At 40.4% G+C, this 20138-nt stretch overlaps 1 protein-coding gene across 4 annotated transcripts in view; it reads right to left on the bottom strand.

The window, feature by feature from the left end:
• Positions 1 to 20138, bottom strand: part of rap1gds1 (RAP1, GTP-GDP dissociation stimulator 1) — a 95799-nt gene that overhangs the window by 71412 nt on the left and 4249 nt on the right. For all 4 annotated transcript variants that reach the window (XM_060851337.1, XM_060851338.1, XM_060851339.1 and 1 more), the window contains exon 2: positions 9787 to 9894. In XM_060851337.1, coding sequence (XP_060707320.1) covers positions 9787 to 9894 — 108 coding nt within the window. The remainder of the gene's footprint in view (positions 1 to 9786; positions 9895 to 20138) is intronic.

Below are 20138 nucleotides of genomic sequence, written 5' to 3'. Positions count from 1 at the left end.
AGCCACACATCCACCTGACTTGTTTCTTCAATGTTATTGGCACGGTGGCACAGTGGGCGGCACGGTGGCACAGTGGTTAGCACTGCTGCCTCACAGCGCCTGAGACCCAGGTTCAGTTCCCGACTCAGGCGACTGACTGTGTGGAGTTTGCACGTTCTCCCCGTGTCTGCGTGGGTTTCCTCCGGGTGCTCCGGTTTCCTCCCACAGTCCAAAGATGTGCGGGTCAGGTGAATTGGCCATGCTAAATTGCCCGTAGTGTTAGGTAAGGGGTAAATGTAGGGGTATGGGTGGGTTGCGCTTCGGCGGGTCGGTGTGGACTTGTTGGGCCGAAGGGCCTGTTTCCACACTAAGTCTAATCTAATAAAAAACACCCTCCCTACATTAAGAACTAAAACTGTTTAGGAAAGCTCTCAATCTCTCCAGGACAATTAGAGACAGTCAATAAATACTGGCCCAGTCAGTCATTCCCATACTCCATGAACAAACAACACAAAAAGTGACAATACTTTTTAGTGCTTATTAAGTTTTATGACACTAAATGGGAAGGAGAAAATAAGGAAGTCAACTCCCACTCCAGCTGCCAGTGCTCAGATTTCCAATCACTTACATAAACAATTATATCACTTTCAGTTTAGCCAATACACAAGTAAGCCCCACTCCAAAGAATTAGTATACAAGTTGGCTGGTATTCCATTTCAGTGGTGACATTTTGTTGACAGCATCATCACAAATTCAAACATTTTTCTCAATATTACAACTTGGCACTGTTCTCTTAATCATATCACTGCCAATTCTCTACTTAAATTAATCAAAGCTGTGCTGTTTTAAGGTAGCCCACCCATTGAGAGTAAAAATATCTAAAACTAAATTGATAAACAATATTTCCACTTGCCCTCAGTTACATCAAAACTATAAATGTCCAATAGCTATCAATTACAGTTAGGAGAGCAAGCAAACTGGCCTAATTATGAATAATCTTTGAAAAACTCAAATATCCCAAAAATGACTAATTCTTGACCTTCACTCTGCCCGTTACCACTACAGTGTGACAGATACCGGTTGAACAGACCGACAACCTTGAAATGTGGTCCACTGCTTCATAGTATTTATGTGCAAATCTCCCATTGTTTGTACAATCTTTTTCATTTATCCCAGAACTGAAATCTTTTAGCAATTTATAGAACCAGTTTTGAAAATGCTAATTTTGTACTTTTAAACCTCAAAGCACATTTTCAGCTTTGAAATCAATATTCAAAATTGTAGCAGTCAACTGGTTTCTTGTACAGCTGCATGGCCCAATTTACAAGTCTCACCAAATTTGGAAATAAGATCAGAAGCAACTACATCAGTTTGTACTTGTTGTGGTTCTGTTCGCCGAGCTGGGAGTTTTTGTTGCAAACGTTTCGTCCCCTTTCTAGATGACATCCTCAGTGCTTGGGAGCCTCCTGTGAAGCGCTTCTGTCATGTTTCCATACAAACAGGAAACATGACAGAAGCGCTTCACAGGAGGCTCCCAAGCACTGAGAATGTCATCTAGAAAGGGGACGAAACGTTTGCAACAAAACTCCCAGCTTGGCGAACAGAACCACAACAACGAGCACCCAAGCTACAAATCTTCTCCCAAAGTTTGTACTTCATCAGCAACTTTGAAATTCATTAGCAAGTATGCAGTTTATACCAGTTTCTGCCTGATGAGGCTAGATGTATAATTCACAATCGTAAAATAAAATACTTTTGAATTTTATAAGGGAAAATAATACATTGTACAATTAGTAGTATAATGCTGCATGTGCAGGGTACATTAAAAACAAAATCAATTTAAAAAGCACGACTTTAAACAGATTTTTAAAAAAATCAGGATAGAGCAAAAAAAAAGCTCAAAGTCCTGTAAAGAATAAAGGAAAGGGTTGCAGTTCTCAGAACGATAAGATACAGAAACATTATAACACTGACTGATAAATGGAAAAATCAATCTGGTGAATAAAAACAGCTGCAGATATCAAAACGAATAGCAAGAGATTTTAACACTTCAGCAGCAAGAATGCAATCTTAACTTCTTTCCAATCAAGGAATAAGGGCATCACTGGATCTGCAGCATTTATCACCTACCCCTAATGGCCCAGAGGGCATTTAAGAATCAACCACTCTGCTGTGGATCTGGGGTCACATTAGACCAGACCAGATAAGGATGGCAGTTTCCTTCCCTAAAGGACATTATTGATGGGTTTTTCCTGACAATCGATAATGGATTAGATTCTGATTTCCAGATGGGGGAGATTAAAATAAAAGCTAATTTAACAATAGTAGAAAATAAAAAAGTAAACATTCTAAATGATAATTTCTTCCATGCATCTAAGGGGGGGGAGATATAAATAACATACTCCTCAAAAAGGTAACCTGACAATCTCGATTAAAATTTTGAAGGGCGATATAGTTAAAAAATTGGGGCTATGGGAAAATAGTAGGGTATTGGGTCAAATTGGACAGTCTTTTAAAGATGAATTAAATAGATTTCTGCTATGCTGCAACATTCCATGATAAAGTAGTTGCTAGCCCTAAATGGACTAAAAAAGTAAATAGACTACTAGGAAAATATTGGCAAAGGCCATTAGAAAGAGCCTTGAAGGATCCAAAACAATTGAAGAATATGTAGACATTAGACTATTGGGGTGTTAACAGCAGATGGGAACCATGTTAACATGTCTGATTTATTACAGCTTTCAATACAAATTATAGAAGTATTAGTTTTAGTTATGTTTCGTATACTAATTTAAGCTGTTTCAAGGTGTAAATTTTAAGTACTTACACAATAAAATTTATTAGTTGATGCAGAAAAAAAAACTACCCCAACAAATGTCTTTGAGTAAATGATATGATATCCTAAGACAACTGTGGAAATTGCTCATGACATGGCACTTAAATCTGGAGAAGGCATCTGGCAAAGCACTATACAAAAGGATATTTAATAAGAGTTGTGCATCAAGGATGAAACCCTAGCGTGAATATTAGCTCAAGGTTTAAAAATTAAGTACTTACAATTGGAATTGTATTAGCTGTAAAAAGGAGAGGAAAAAAAATCTAGAGGGGAGTGCTCAAGTACAGTCAGCCTAAGGTCTGTTCGACTTTCTAATTCCTGTGCAGAATTTGAGCTTAGAAATAGTATTAAAACAAAAGGCGCAATGATCCGTAGTCTTAAGAGGCTTAGCCTTGGAGTCATATTAAGAGTTGGAGCAATGTGTGTACTGGAAGGAGGTACCTACTATGCATCTTAGAGGCATGCATGGTAGCAAATCACATTGAAAAGATAAAGCTGAAAAATGATTTCAAATTGACAGCAGCATGAGAGACTGCAGGTTTAACTCAATACATGGAATTTTTTTGACTGATAATGGAAGTGATCAACATTAGTAGAAACATGGAGTTGAAAACCTTGCAATCATCTAAAAGTATTGAATTGAGGAAACCAGAATTCATTCACCTCAAATGAAACTAAGGTGGACATCTTCAGTAATATCATGCTACACTAGACATAAACCTGACTGTTTCAAATATACAATTTGGAATGTGCACTATTTTTAATATATGCATACGCACAATATTTTGAAATCCAAATCCCCAAAACAGACAGACAGTTAAACGTGGGTCAGCTCTTAAAGGTTTTTTTTAAAAGAAAGGTCAGAAAGACAATTTTGAACAGTGATTTAAGTAAATTCGCTCCAAGAAGATGCACTACAGTCAAGTATCTACCAGACCCTTGCAGTGTTAAGGAAAAGATGTTTGTACTGTTCAGTTCATAACGAGTAACAAACACATTAAAAGGTGATTGCTTTTGTTCTAACTTCAGTTCAGAAGGATCTAGAGTTCAGTTCAGAAAGTAGGATATTTCTAAGATGGCAGTGGCAGAGTAGGCAGCTCCCAGGCTATTCAGCCTTGGTCTTGTGAATTCCATCCACATTTTTCTTTTTCTCCTTCTCTCCTCTTTTCTTGTGTTTTTCCTCTGTTTATCTTTTTTTTAGAAAACGTATTTTTTAAAAACTTGCCTCCTGGAGACAGTGGCAGCGATGGAGCATGGCAGCGGCCGGGGTCCAGCACAAGCCCAGATGCCAGTCAGTGGCAGTGAAGAGGCTGGCGAGCCAAGGCAGTACTTCACCCAGTACGGTGAAAGTGTGCCCACCACAAGGAGGAGCAGGCCCTTGTGGGGAAAGCTCAGCGTGCAGTGACTGCAGGTCCATGGTTTTGGAAAGGACCGAAATGTTTAACTTTATATTAAGAAGCAACATAGTGATGAACTTTTTAAACTTACTTATTTTTCTATTTTCGTAGCTGGTTATCTTTGTTCCTAAAATGGCCATGGGAATGGCAACATTGTACATTTTCATTGTACTCCTGTACTTAATTACACAAAACAATAACCTAGAATAGTTTCTCCTGGCAGCAGAATGAAGTGCTTCCAGTTCAGAATAGGGGTACAAGTCACTTCAGCAGAAATGTATTTTAAGTCTTCAGATTCTAAGCTGGGGCAGCTTTTACAGAAGTCTTCAAGTTGTTGGAACGACAGACACCAAGTTATGAAAGATTCACAACTGCAGACCCAAAGAATTATGAAATTATTCCCACAACTGTCTGAAAAGAAATAAGGAGCCCATTAAGTATATGTACAAAAAGCTGAGATAGGAGTATCCTGATGGATAGTATGGAAAATGGGTTGAAACTTTGTTTGGCCATTAGTGTTTAGATAAGTCAGTGTTTACAACAGAAATAGACCCTTATGTCCAACTCGTCCATGCCGACCAGATATTCTAAATTAATCTAATCCCATTTAGTGTCATAGCATCACAGTCATACAGCACAGAAACAGACCGTTCAGTCCAACCAGTCCGTGCTGAACATAATCCCAAAACAAACGAGTCCCACCAGCATGCTCGTCCCACCTGTCCTAACCACATACTTATCCATAAGTCTTTGGAATATTGTAATTGTACCCACATCCACCGTTTCCTCAGGAATTTCATTTCACACACGAACCATCCTCTGTCTAAAATATTTGTCCCTCATGTCTTTAAATCTCTCCCTTCGCACCTTAAAAACTTGCCCTCTGGTCTTGAAATCCCCCATCCAGGAAACAGGCAACTACCATTAACTATGTCTGTACCCGTCATTATTTTATAAACTTCTATCAGGTCACCTTTCAACCTCCTTCACTCCAGTGAAAAAAGTCCTAGCCTTCCTTTATAACTCAAACCCTCCATACCCAGCAACATCTCTCAGAATTTGCCAAAGATGGGAAGCATTAGACCATATCCCTCTAAACCCTTCTTATTCATATACCCATCCAGACGCCATTTATATGTTGTAAATGTACCAAACCTTCACCACCTCCTCGGGCAGCTCATTCTATACACGCACCATCCTCTGCATGAAAAAGTTGCCCCTTAGGTCCCTTTCATGTAGCTTTCCCCTTCACTTAAAAGGTTTACCTTATCCCTACCCAGGGATAAAGACCTTGGCTATTCACCCTATCCATGTCACTCATGATTTTATAAGCCTCTATATGGTCACTCTTCACCTTTTAATGTTGCAGGGAAAATAGCCCTAGCCGACTCAGCCTCTTTCTATAGCTCAAGCTCTCCAACCCCAGTAACATCCTTGAAAACCTCTTCTGCATCCTTTCAAGTTTAACAACATTCTTCCCTCGACCAGAGATACCAGAACTGAATGCAGTATTCTAAAAGTGGGCTCACCAATGTTCCCAAATCCTACACTTAATGCACTGACCAATGAAAGGCAAGTGTACCAAATGCCTTCTTCCCCATCCAAGCTACCTGCAACTCCGCCTTCAAGAAACTATGAGGCTGCACCCCAAGGTTAGGCAACACTTCTCAGGAATCTACCACTACGTGTATATGTCCTGCCCTTACCAAAATTCAACAACTCATTTATTTTAATTAAATTTTATCTCCTGCTCCTTAGTCCATCTGATCAAGGTCCTATTGTACTCGGAGATAACATTCTTCACTTAACTACATCACCAATTTTGGTGTCCTCTGCAAACTTTCTAACCATTCCTCCTATATTCACATCCAAATCATTAATATAAATGGCATCCAGTTCCTATTAGTTTAGTCTCTTTTTCACTTCTACATAATAAAATTCCATCCTGTCGTTAAGGAACATCTGCAGTTGTGTATATTTTCATGACTAATCATCAGATTAACTAAAATAAAATTAAACATATGACCCTCAAGTCACTTTTCATTCTATTATCTGGTTTGTCCAGCAATACCATCAGCCAGGTTCATAACATATACCTTAAGATTACAATGCATCTGTATACCCCACACAAGATCATGCCCCAAAACAGCATGAAAATTATTTTCCAAAATTTATGTTTTGTATGCAGTATAATACATGAACAACAAACCCTCTTAAGATGTTCACACCTGTTACTGCCAAGATGAACTGTGAAGTTCAGCTTTTGTTAATCTTGGTCAAGGCTTGAACTCCTGTATCGGACAAGAAACCCTCAGGAGTTGAATATTTTCCAAGACCTTAATCATTTTCGACCATCATTAAACACTAAGTAGTCACATGGCAAAAATTAAAATAGAAGAAAAACTGGGAGATCTCTTTGCTTTGAGGTTACTAGTATTACTGTTTATAGGAGGTTCAGGTATTTGTGCTCAAAGTAAATTGGGTCTGCAATTACCAACTATGTTAGAGTTACCTTACTCCAGGAAAAGATTATAAAGGCACCTGGATAGGTATATGAATGGGAAGAGTTGAGGAATATGGGCCGGGTGCTGGCAGGTGGGACTAGATTGGGTTGGGTTATCTGGTCAGCATAGACGAGTTGGACCAAAGGGTCTGTTTCTGTGCTGTACATCTCTATGACTCTGTCAGAAAACTGCATAATTTAGGACTCAATGCTCAAAAGGAGCTTAGTCTAAACTTTTGAGGGAATAAAAGCAAAATGCTGGAGAAAAATCAGCAGGTCCAGCAGCTTCTACAGAGAGAAAAAAAAGGAATTAACACTGTGACCCGTATTTTTAAAAAAAAATCACAAATCAAAATTGTAACTCTTTCTCTCCACAGATACTCCTGCTGAGTTTCTCTAGCATTTTTAAGTTTCGGATTTCCAGTATTCACATTTGCATTTATTTTACATTTAAGGGTCTGGGGCATTGTTTCAAATCCCATCATGGGAGCTAGTGAAATTTAAATTCAATTAATAAACAAATCAAGTTTACAAAAACCATTCAAATAATGGTGACCATGACTAATGCATAAAACCCATCTACATCACAAATGCCCTTTAGAGAAAGAATTCTGCCATCTTTATCTCTGGCTTGTGAATCATGGCAATGCGATTACTCTCAACTATCTTCTGAAATGGATGAGCAAGCCACTCGGCTCAAGGGCAATTAGGGATGAATGAATAATAAATGCTGACTCTTGAAATAATCCCAAAATCATCAAGATAAGATTAAGGAACTTACTGACTATAGTAAGCAAAGTCGTGGGTTGCAGATAGGGGCCTTACTGAAATGCAGTGTGAAGGATGCAGAAGTAAGTGTCTCATACAAGTCGGTGTATGAGATGTTTAGGGATGCTGACAGTAACTGAAGGAAAAGGTTACATTTGGACAGGTTTTTCAGCAAGGTGATGTCTGAATGGTATCACAAAAGATCGATCAGATATCAACAATCAGGCCCTAGATTTACTAACATGCAAATTGGTGTGGTGGTGAACTTGTGTAGCTTAAAATAAACAAAAGATCTATATTAAAAATGTACAAATCAACACATGCCACATTTTATGTTAAAAAGTTACAGATAAAGCTCAAGTGTTTAATCTTATCCAGGATGGGAACAAGAAAAAACAAATACCCCTGCATGACATTATTGAAATAAAGGAGAGTAGAATGCTAGCTTTCCAAGAAGCAGTCAGATGGGATCTTGAATATTTTTTTCCCTAACTCAGGGGAAGGAGAATTAGTATTGGCTAAAGTGCTGCAAATGTACTTAACCATGATGGCCCAGTCACCACTGTATGGGCAGGCTTTATAAACCAGCTAGCCTGAATAAGTCATCTGAATAAATGGGATCAAACTGAATGGAGTTTTTAATAGGAAGGAGTCCAGATAACTGTGGGAGTCAGTGATTTTGTTTTGTATATCCGTGGTCCAGCCCATCTTCAGAAAGGGGCACAAACTGAGGATAAGAGGAGAAGATTCAGAGATGGACGAGATTAAGGTGAGAACAGAGTGGAAATTGGAAGTGAAATGGATAATTTTCCAATTCGGGAAAAAAAGGGGGAAGCAGCACTGCTGATGTCATCAACATACCGGTGAAAGCATTGTAGATGGAGGCCATAGTAAGAATGAAGAATGTTCCATGTGCCCCACAAAGAGACATGCATAACTGAGGGACCTATTCAAGTATCCATGGCCACACCTTTGATCCGAAATAGTGAGGAGTTAAAAAGGAAAGGGGTTGTGAGGAAGAGCTCAGTAGGCAGAAGAGGGTGATGGTGGATGGGGTAAGTTCAATCCTTTTCTCCCCAGAGAGAAGCAGAGAGCTCCAAAACCATCCTGATGGGGGACAGACTGTAAAAAGGGATTCCATGCCCATGGTGAAGAGGCATTAGCTGGAGCCTGCAAATTGGAAATTCTGAAACTACTGTAAAGCATCAGAAGAATTATGAACCTAAGTGGAAGAGACTGGACAAGGGAAGCAAAACAGCTGGGAGCTCTACGTCAAGTAGCTCACATTTGGATTCACCAAGCCTGACCACCATCCATAAGAAATAATGCAGAAATATGATGGAACACATTCCATTCGTTTAAAGAAAAGTGTAATTCCAAAGATTCTTAAAATACTTGACATTTTCCAAGACAACGAAGCCCACTTGACTGGGATCCTACTCACCATTCAAACAATTCACATCTCCCAAGCACCAGAGTACCGTGCATATCAAAAGGTGCACTGCAGTAACATATCAAGAACCCTTTAATAGCTCAGCCAAAACTTGTAATTCGAACATCTATAAGAACAAGTAGATTCATGGAAACCACCAGCTGCAAGGTACCCTTCAAGCAAACATTATCCTGACATGGAACTACATCATCACTTTACCACATTAGGTCAAATCCCAGATCTCCCTTCCTAACAACACTTTGGGTGTACCTACATCATGTGGGCTGCAAACGTTTTAGAAAGCAGTTCACTTTTACCTTCAAGGATAATCAGGGATGGGCAGGCAATAATTTTTAGTCTGGTCATGAAACACACTCATCCCATTTAAAATGTAAAAAAAAACTTCTGACCATTTGTACTCAAGAGAATTTTTTTTGAATGTTTAAAAAGAGTTGAAAGACAGATGGCCAGGAGCTACTTCTCTGTAAGCCACAAACCATACTTCAAAGAGATTGGCATGAAAAACTGGTCCTAGGTCCCTGCTAATGCAATCTGGCCAAGTGCCCTAGATAGCTGCTGCAGGGAAGAAACTAATAAACAAACACTCATTTCAATGCCATATGAATCAGAATCAAGGTTGAAGCTTGCCATAGGGACAATCAGACATGAACCTACTTATATGCATCTTTAAATGGATAACAATAGGAGAGTTATCTGCAAATCTAGAAACTCAAGATAACAGAGATCACAACTGGCCAAGACATTCAACTGCTAGCTATAACACATCACCCAGCTTTTGAACAGCTGGAGTAATGTTTCTTAAAACCATTCAGCATCCAACATAAAAAGGCATGCTTCAAAATATACTCACTATTTTGAGCCAAGGCTTGGAGTAAGCAGTCAAGGCATCCCTCCACATTATCAGATGTGCCATCAGCAGCAGTCAATTTTAGTTTTTGGAGAGCATCATTTAGATTATCTATGAGAAAGAAACCAAACCATTTTAGAAACTCTAGTATGTTAAGCTCACTTACATAATCGACAAACAAAATGATTTTGATCAAATCTTTGAACTAAAATACCACACTGGCTATTTGGCTTTCTCCCACAGGTTGACATTACCCAAGACAATTCCCATTATGGTAACAATATTCCACAAGACATTTTCCTTTAAGATTTGATGCTTTCTTTGCATAAGTTAGAACTTAATTTAGGATTGGCTTAAATGCATCTACTTAAGGTTTTGTACTTCATTTCCATCACTGAATGCTGAACAAATACTAAGAAGCTGACTTATTACATTGCCAATTCTTTTAAAATACTAAGTAAAACCACCAGTTTGATTATTTTGATCAATTTTATTTTTAAGAGGCTGAAGATGACAGTATCTCAGTCAACACACATATAGTGCATTGACTTTCATGAAGTCTTTTGTATTAGATTATGAACTATAAACATCACTCAATTAGGAAGAGACATTAGCTCAAACCATTTCTTAGTAAAGTATCTTTGGAATTTTATTTTAAAAAAAGGTGGAAAACATTTAGCTGTGGGACAGGGTGCAGTGAAGTTAAACAGAGAGCAAAACAGAAATTCCTCCACCATTCCTGGGAAACTCTTCAACAAACTGAAAATGAATGACAGGCAAAATAAGCAGTAAAAATATGAAGAGGATGCCGAACGTCGGTGGAGGGAGAGACTAACTTTCAAAAGCACAAGGATTTAAACATTTATGTACTGGGGAAAAAAAAGAGATCAAGTATAATTTGGCAAAGGCAGAGATCGTGGGCCAACAGAAATTAGTGCAGGACAGAACATAAAATACAGGTAGAAGTTTTGCACAACTGCAACTTGCAAAAATTGAAGGTCAAGAATCCAGAAGGTAGTGTTGGATCAAACTACGACTGTGGGTGACCAGAAAGGTGATAAGGGTTTCAGTGACCATATGGATTATTGAAAGAGGGAGGCAGAAAATATCGTGATCACAAATTAAAATCTTTATTTCACATTTTGGTGTGCAAAAATGTGCTTCAGTGAGAGTCAGTAGTTGTTACTGATATAAAGGTAAGCTTTCGGCAGAGCTAAAAACAATGGATTCAGTGTGTTTAATATTTTGTTAATAGCTCATTCTGCCTCGATGATAACATTAGAAAATAATCCAAGGAAAAAGCCGTGAGGTAAACCTGGGTATTGAATTGCTTTTAAAAAAAAAGTTTTACTGTTCCTTACATACACAACGAGCTGAGTGGGCATCGAGTTAGTCCAGTTCTGTTTCCAGTACCTTAGCTTTAGCCTTCCCCAGCTTTGCAGCAAAGCCAGAATGCCAACGCCCCAAGACGGATCTCATCAAACAGTTTGATATAGATTGTCCATATGTCCTCAACTAATTTGGCCACTGCACCCTTATTCTCAGGGCTGATCTGAGCCAGGGCAAGGTAGGGGGCAGTTCTTTGGTGTATCAATGGTGAAGGAGAGAAGGACTAAGGCAGCACGGTATAAGTAGAACAGCAGTAGTATTCCTTAAGCTCGCATTGTGCTTTTTTGGAAGACTGCAGTTGGCCCAGGATGGAAATCTTACCATGAGGGTAAGGTGGTTTATTGAAATGGCAAGCAATCGTAAGGTCAAGGCCATCCCAGAGAGTAGAGGTATTTTGCAAATATAGTCATTCAGCTGGCTTTTGGTCTCACCACTTGTGCAGCAAATGCAGTAAATTAAATTGAAAGTCGTACAAGCAAAACACTGCTTCACATGGAAAATGTTTTTGCGGCTATGGACAGCATGTGATGAACAGGCAAACGCTATACCTTCTTCGACTGGTGAAGGTGCTACGGTGCAGTGAAGTATTAGGACTGATGAAGGACAGAACTGTCCCTTTGGAATGTGCATGCATGTGTCAGCGAAGAATAGCACAAATTAAGAGGAGGCAATGATCTAGTAATATTATTGCTAAACTATTAAATCCAATTGAACTCCGCTAATATTTTGGGGTCCTGGGTTCAAATCCTGCCACAGGTGGAATCTGAATTCAAAATATTAAAAAAAGTCTGGAATTAAGAAGCTACAGATGACAACTGCTGAATTCTGGAAAAACACATTTCTGTAGTCACTTTCAGATAAGATAGCATATTTTAAGAAGCATTTCGACAGACAAATAAACAGGCAGGGAACAGGGATAATGGACCTACAGACAGATGGGGTTAGTTTAAAATGCATCATGATTGGCAGAGACATGGTGGGCCGAAGGACCCCTTCCTGCAGTGTACTGTTTCAAACTCCAATGTTCACTACGCAAAATACAAGCCTAAGCAGCCACAGGGATTGAAGTGACCAAAGATGGAATGATTTCACCGGGGCGGCACGGTGGTTAGCACTGCTGCCTCACAGCGCCAGGGACCTGGGTTCAATTCCCACCTCAGGCGACTGACTGTGTGGAGTTTGCACATTCTCCCCGTATCTGCGTGGGTTTCCTCCGGGTGCTCCGGTTTCCTCCCACAGTCCATAGATGTGCGGGTCAGGTGAATTGGCCATGCTAAATTGCCCGTAGTGTTAGGTAAGGGGTATATGTAGGGGTATCGGTGGGTTGCGCTTCGGCGGGTCGGTGTGGACTTGTTGGGCCGAAGGGCCTGTTTCCACACTAAGTAATCTAATCTAAAGATTAAACTGGGGTTGGTTTGGGTAAACATAAAATCACTCTCTATGCTGATGATGTACTTCTTTTCTTCAGTAATCCTTTGATAGTCATGCCCCACTTAATTCAAGCAAATAATCTATTTAGTATGTTCTCAGGCTACAATAATCAATTTTACAAAAATCGGAGGCCATGCCATTGGGGGTCTCGCTAGTATATCCAATTTATCGGACGGATCTTGTTTTCCATTTCAGTGGTCAGTGGAGGGTTTTCTATACTTAAGTATTTTTATCACCCCAGTATTTGGTTAGCTGTATAAAGCCAATTTTGTGCACCTACTAGAGAAAATAAGGCAGGACCTTCAACGCTGGGGAGATCTCCCAATATCCTGGTTAGGCAGAGTAGCTCTAGTTAAAGTGAATATTCTGCCTCATCTCTTACATCCTATGAGAATGCTCCCTTTGATGTTGCTGAGACTGGCATTTCGTAAACTACACGGCTGGCCTGGTTCCTTCATCCGGAAGGATAGACAGCCCCTTATCAAATTAGAAAAGCTGCAGCTTCCACAAGGGGAGGACTGGATTTTCCAGACTTTACGAGGTATCAGTTGAGCTCTGTTAGGCTACGTAGCTAGTTGTGGGTCACAAGACACCCAATCAATTTGGTTAGACAGAGACCTCCTGAGCAAAATGTCCATTCATCAATCTTTTATTTTTAGATAAGATGAGAGCTATTATGGACTATTGTAAAAACCCTACTTTATTAAATACAGTTAAAGCCTGGAGGATAATGCGGCAAGGTGAGGGTAACTGTCAAAAAAACCTCTCCTTATACTCCGATAGTGGGAGCAGGAGGTTTTCAGCCAGTGCTGACAGACGCTACATTTAAAACCTGGAGGTCCAGAGATGTCTGTTGCTTAGGGGACCTGTTTGATGGAGAGGTTATGATGTTTTTGAGCAGCTGCACCAGAAGTTTGGACTGCCTAATGGAGACCTTTTTCTGTATTTCCAAATAAGAGATTATATACAGAAGATGACCACATTATCAGAGTCCTTACAAATCGGATTGGGAGAGAACAGTGCTATGGCCAATGGGTCCACCCTCGGTCAGTACTCTTTATCACTCATTACATAACGACATATTGAAAGACATGGAACGACTGTTTAAAACATAGAACCAGGAATTGGGGTTAGAAATTCCATCAGAAATGTGGGAGGGCATCTGGCAAAATGCCAGAAAGATCTCTACTTGTAATAGAACTCAAGCTATTAATTAAAAATACTCCATAGGCTCATGTAGTACCTGAACGACTGGCAAAATTTAGGATAGGAACATCCCCAATGTGTCCTAAATGTAAAACAGAAGTGGGCACTCTCAAGCACTGTTTATGGACATGCCACAAGATCCACGAATACCAGGACAGAGCAGCGAACGCTCTGACAGAAATCTTGGGAACGGAGACTGGATTGGATCCAGTGTCTCTTCTCAATGGCTTTTCAAACCTGCCCTCCCTGCATGTGCATGGGAGGAAATTATTCTCCATTCTCTCTTTCTGTGCACGAAAAAATATCTTAGTCAATTAGATAGCAGAGGGCCCTCCAGGACTTTCGAACTGGCACAGATTAATCATGGAATATATCCCCATTGACTTCCTCACAAATATGGTGCACCAAAAAACTGAATTATTCTATAAAATATGGCAGCCCTTTCTGAACTATATAGACACAGATATTTCGGCCATATTGTCAAGGGCTTTTGTCTAGCTGTGGTAGTGGTTTTTATCATGACTTGATGTTAATCCGTTTTGAGTATATACTTGAATTATTATGTTATTTCTCACTAGTAATGTAAGTTCTCTTATTTTATGCTTTGGTTATTTGTAGGATAGATTAGTAGTTAGCTGAGTGTATTTTTCCCCTTTTTCTCTTTTGTGGTGTTTTGGTTATTATTTATTTCTTTTATATTAAATTTAGTGTTTATACTTGTTTGTATTACTTTGTAATTTTGTAAAAAAAGTTACAAAATTTCTTTTTCTTTCAATTAAAATATCTATTATATATATATATTATATACACACACATTATATATAAAAATGAAGTTGCATTTTGGGAAAGCAAATCTTAGCAGGACTCATCCACTTAATGGTAAGGTCCTAAGGAGTGTTGCTGAACAAAGACCTTGGAGTGCAGGTTCATAGCTCCTTGAAAGTGGAGTCACAGGTAGATAGGATAGTGAAAGTGGCATTTGGTATGGTTTCCTTTATTGGTCAGAATATTGAGTACAGGAGTTGGGAGATGATGTTGCGTCTGTATAGGGCATTGGTTAGACCACTTTTGGAATATTGAGAGCATTCTGGTCTCCCTGCTATGCGAAGGATGTTGTGAAACTTGACAGGATTCAGAAAAGATTTACAAGGATGTTGCTAAGGTTGGAGGGTTTGAGCTATATGGAGAGATTGAATAAATTGGGGCTGTTCTCCTTGGAGCTGAAAATGTGTTGCTGGAAAAGCGCAGCAGGTCAGGCAGCATCCAAGGAACAGGAGATTCGACGTTTCGGGCATAAGCCCTTCTCCTGTTCTCATTGGAGCTTTGGGAACTAACGGGTGACGGGATTTATAAAATCATGAGGGGCATGGATAGGGTAAACAGACAAGGTATGTTCCCTTGGGTGGGTGAGTCCAGAACTAAAGAGCATAGGTTTAGGGTGAGAAGGGAAAGATATGAGAGACACCCAAGGGGCAACTTTTTCATGCAAAGGGTGGTGCATTTGTGGAATGGGCTGCCAGAGAAAGTGGTGGAGACTAATACAATTGCAACATTTAAGAAGCGCATCTGGATGGGTATATGAATAGGAAAGGTTTGGAGGGATATAGGTGGGGTGCTAGCAGGTGGGACTGAATTGGGTTGGGATATTTGGTCAGCATGGATGAGTTGGACAGAAGGGTCTGTTTCCATGCTGTACATTTCTATGACTCTACTCTCTATAATGGCCCAGCAAGCCACACAAATGGTAACAATTGATACAAAAGTCTCAAAAAAAAACAGGACAGACCACCTGGCATTGACCTAGGCACCAGAAGCAACGATGGGAGAAAGTGAGGGCTGCAGATTCTGGAGTGTGGTGCTGGAAAAGCACAGCAGATCAGGCAGCAGAGGAGGACAATCAACATTTCAGGCAAAAGCCCTTCATCACAAATGAAGCTTGTGAGCCACACCCTTGGCCCACAAGCCTCATTCCTGAAGAAGAGCTTTTGCCCAAAATGCTGATTTTCATGCTTCTCGGATGCTGCCTGACCTGCTGTGCTTTTCTAGCACAACATTCCTGACCAGAAGCAACAATGTCTACATCCCAGAATGGCTCAGTAACACCTTTACTGGTTGAGTTCTAAAAGACATTGCTGCTAGGCTGGGTCTGCAGCAGGGGGTATATGAAACAAGCAGGAAAAACATACTGTACCTTGTCCTCACCACTGCCTGTGACAATATCGGTAGGAGCAACCACCTCAAGGTTCTTGTCAAGATGAAGTTCCACCTTAAGAATTAGGTTGTGTGGCACTATCGCCATGCTAAGTTTTCAAATAGATCTAGCAACTCAAGACAATGGGTCCATGAGGTGCCATGAACATTCATCAGCAAAACTGTACTCCCAAAATAATCTGCAACCTCAGGGTTTGGCTCATCTCCCAATCTACCGTTACAGTCAGTTCAGCTGAAACATAGTAGTTCCATTTTGTGCAATCATGTGTCGTAAGAAAATTCTGCAATAGCAGCACCATTTAATCTAATGGGACTGGAATCGTGTTATAAACAATACACTCTTTAAAAGTTTGTGTTTCAGAAACAGTGTTCCCAATTCAATCATGCTATAGCAAATTCGCATGAACGAAATGCATGTTATCGTAAAATGACCTGTACTATCAAGGCAGGAAATAAATCCTACTGAATGAAAAATGCAGAAGGGTATGCCTGGAGCAATAACAGGCATATCTAAAAATGCAGCGTCAACATTGTGAAACCACAATATAGTATTTGCATTCCAAACCAACAAGTCTGAGCTTTACAGCCCGTTCATATCCTATCTTGAATAATGATGGATAATTAAATAATGGAGGAAGAAGTTGTACAAATGTCCACATCCTCAATGAAGGGGGAGCTGAGCCCAGTTCAGTACAAAATGTAAGTCTGAAGCATTCACAACAATCTTCAGCCAGAAGTGTTGAGTGAATGACTTATTTTAGCGTCCTCTAGAGACGCCCAGCATCACAGTTTTCAGCCAATTCACAACACATGACATCAACAACCAGCTAGAGGAACTGGATCCTGCAAATATAGTAAGCCCTGACAACATTCCAACAACAGTACTGAAGATGTGCTCCAGAACCTGTTGTTTCCTAGCCAAGCTGTTCCAGTACAACTGCAACAGTAGCATCATCCAACAATGTAGAAAATTACCTAGGTCTGTCCTGTATACAAAACACCACGTCAAATTCAACCTGGTCAATTACTTCCCCAGTTTATTCTGGATCCTAGTGATAAAAAAGTGCTATCAGCAATACTCTACTCACTGATACAAAATTTGGGTTCAACCAGGGCCACTGCACTCCTCACCTCACAATAACCCTAGTTCAAACACAGACAAAAAAAAGGTAAACTTGCAAGAGGTGAGGTGCAGCTAACTACTCTTGACATCAAGGCCATATTTGACCAAGTGTGGTATCAGGGAGCATTTGCAAAGCTTGACTCAATGGGAATCAGGGGTAAAACACTTAGATGGTCGGGAGTCATACCTAGTACAAAGCAAGATGGTTGCGGTTTGTGGATGTCATTCACCGCAGTTCCAGTTCTCTACAGGAGTTCCTCATGACAGCGTCCTACTCCCAATCACTTTTGCCTGATTCAAATGACCTTTCTGTCACTGTAAAAGGTCAGAAAATGGGGACATTCACTAATGATTAGACAACGTTCCAATCCATTTGTGACTCCCCAGATGTCAAAGCAGTCCATGCAGTAAGACCTGCACAATATTAGGGCTTAACTGTAAAGTGTCAAGTAACGTTCATACCACACAAATGCCAGGCAGTTACCAAATTCAACAAGACAGAATCGAATGATTTGCTGTGGACAGTCAATGGCATCATCTCAAAATCTCTCAATATTAACAATCTGTTTGTTACCACTGATCAGAAACTAAACTGTACCAGTCATCTAAATACTATGGGTAAAAGAGCAGATCAGAAGCTTGGAATCCTGCAGCAAGTGACTCACCTTGAGCCTCTCCAAAACCAGTTCGTTACTGACAAGGCACAAGTCAGGAGCATGATGGAATATGCCCCACCTGCCTAGATAAATCCAACACCAACACCACCAAAATGTGATGCCATCTTGGACAAAACAGCAGGCTTGATTAGCACCAGATCCACCACTGATACTCAGTAGCGGCAATGTGTACCATCTACAAAACACACTGCAGAAATTCACCAAGGCTTCTTCGACAGTGCCTTCCAAACCCACTCCAACCTGAACAGACAAGGGCAGCAGAACATGACCAGAAGATTCCCTTTCAAGACACCTGACTTGCAAACGTACAGTCATTCCTGGATTGTCGATGGATCTAAATCATGGAACTCCATGATGGTATTGTGGGTCTACTTACAGCTTATGGACTGCAGAATTTCAAGGCTGAACCTCAACACCACCTTAAGGGCAACGAGGAATGGGCAAGAAATGCTAGCCTGGTCAGCGAGACCTACATCTCATGAATGAATAAAAAAATGACTACCAGCTATTGTCATGTTGTCATTTGTGGGACCTTGCTGCTCAGAACTGGATGTCATGTTTCTGACATTATAACAGTGTTTATACTCCAAAAAAGCTGTAATGGCTGTAAAGCATTTGGAATGGCCTGTGATTGTAAAACACATCATAAACATGCAGGTTCTATCAAATTCTCATTGTGGAGAAACTAAACACACACTACAAGCAACTGAACAACAAGATCAACTTCTTTCTGCCTTGCACTGACTGATTTTAATAATTTCATTTCAAGTATCCTCTCATTTATAAATGAAAATGAACCCTATTTGAAGCTGTATAACTTGGCTGAGCACATGAACTTGGGGCATCGAGTAACAAGTCAGCCAGCAGTTTCGTTGGTAGTTTGTAGTATTGTGAAAAATATTACAAATGGTAGCATCATTGGAAATGTACTAACTTGAATCCATACATTATGTAACAGCGTAACCTTGTTCTGTTGCAGTATCAATAAACACTTTTGGCCACGAAGGACAAAAAAACGTCAAGGCAAAAAAAAAACCCAATTCACACAAAGAAATAAAAAAGTCTCTAGTTTGATTATAAAAATCTGCTTGCATACCACATTAGAACAAATTAGTCCACTGACTGCATATTATACACTCATTTGACTGGTGGGAGGCAGATTTTGAGAAGTGTAAACAATACTCTACTCTTCAGGGAAGCCTATTCTGACAAGTCCTGACGAACCTACCCCAACAGTCACTGCATCAAAGGTCAAATCAATTTTCCTTTGTGTGAATCCAAGGAAAGCAATGGAACCAGATGGAGTACCAGACCGTGCACTCAGGGCATGCGCAGATCAATTGGCAGAGGTCTTCTCAGACATCGTCAACCTCTCCCTGCAACAGACCACTGTCCCTGCCTGTTTCAAGAGGGTCAACATCATCCATGTTCCTAAGAAGGCTCATACAGCATGCCTCAATGACAACCACCTTGTGGGCCTAACTTCAGCCGTCATGAAGTGCTTTGAAAGGTTGGTCATGGCATTAATCAACATCAGCCTCCCACCACTCTTGACTCACTCCAATTTGCCCATTGGACCAACAGATCTGCGTCAGATGCCATATCACTTGCCCTTCACCAAGAACAGCTATGTAAGAATCCTAGTCATTGACTTCAGTTCAACCTTCAACACTATTAACCCCTCAAGACTAAATTACTAAATGTATAGAGGGGCATGAATAACATCCCGCCAAAAGTCAATAATGAGTTCCTTGGTTTTGCTGGCATTGAGTGTTAGGTTGTTCTCAGTGCACTTAGTGATCTCGGACTAAGCTCCAATTGCTGCAACTGGATACTCAGTTTCCTGACCCACAGGCCACAATCAGTGAAGACTGGGGACAATATTTCATCCTACTAACACAACACTGGAGGCACCCCCCACCCCCGTGCCTGCTCTTCGCCCTGCTGTACTCACTATATACCACACTAAGCCAGTTACAAGTTCGCTGATGGCGACGAAACAGACAGCACCTGGAAAAATGGTGCACTGAGAACAACCTAACTCTCAATGCCAGCAAAACCAAGGAACTCATTATTGACTTTTGGCGGGATGTTATTCATACCCCTCTATACATTAACAGTACAGAGGTGGAATGAGTGGAGAGTGTCAAGCTCCTGGGAGTGGTCATCCACAATAAGCTTTCTTGGACTCTTCACATGGATGCACTGGTTACAAAGGCCTAACAATGTCTCTTCTTCCTCCGACAGCTGAGGAAATTTGGCATGACGGCAAATACCCTTGCCAATTTTTATAGGTGCACCATCGAGAGCATTCTATC

The sequence above is a fragment of the Hemiscyllium ocellatum genome, chromosome 36 (genome assembly GCF_020745735.1).
Source record: "Hemiscyllium ocellatum isolate sHemOce1 chromosome 36, sHemOce1.pat.X.cur, whole genome shotgun sequence".
NCBI lineage: Eukaryota > Metazoa > Chordata > Chondrichthyes > Orectolobiformes > Hemiscylliidae > Hemiscyllium > Hemiscyllium ocellatum.
This window is presented reverse-complemented; position numbering and strand designations above follow the sequence as displayed.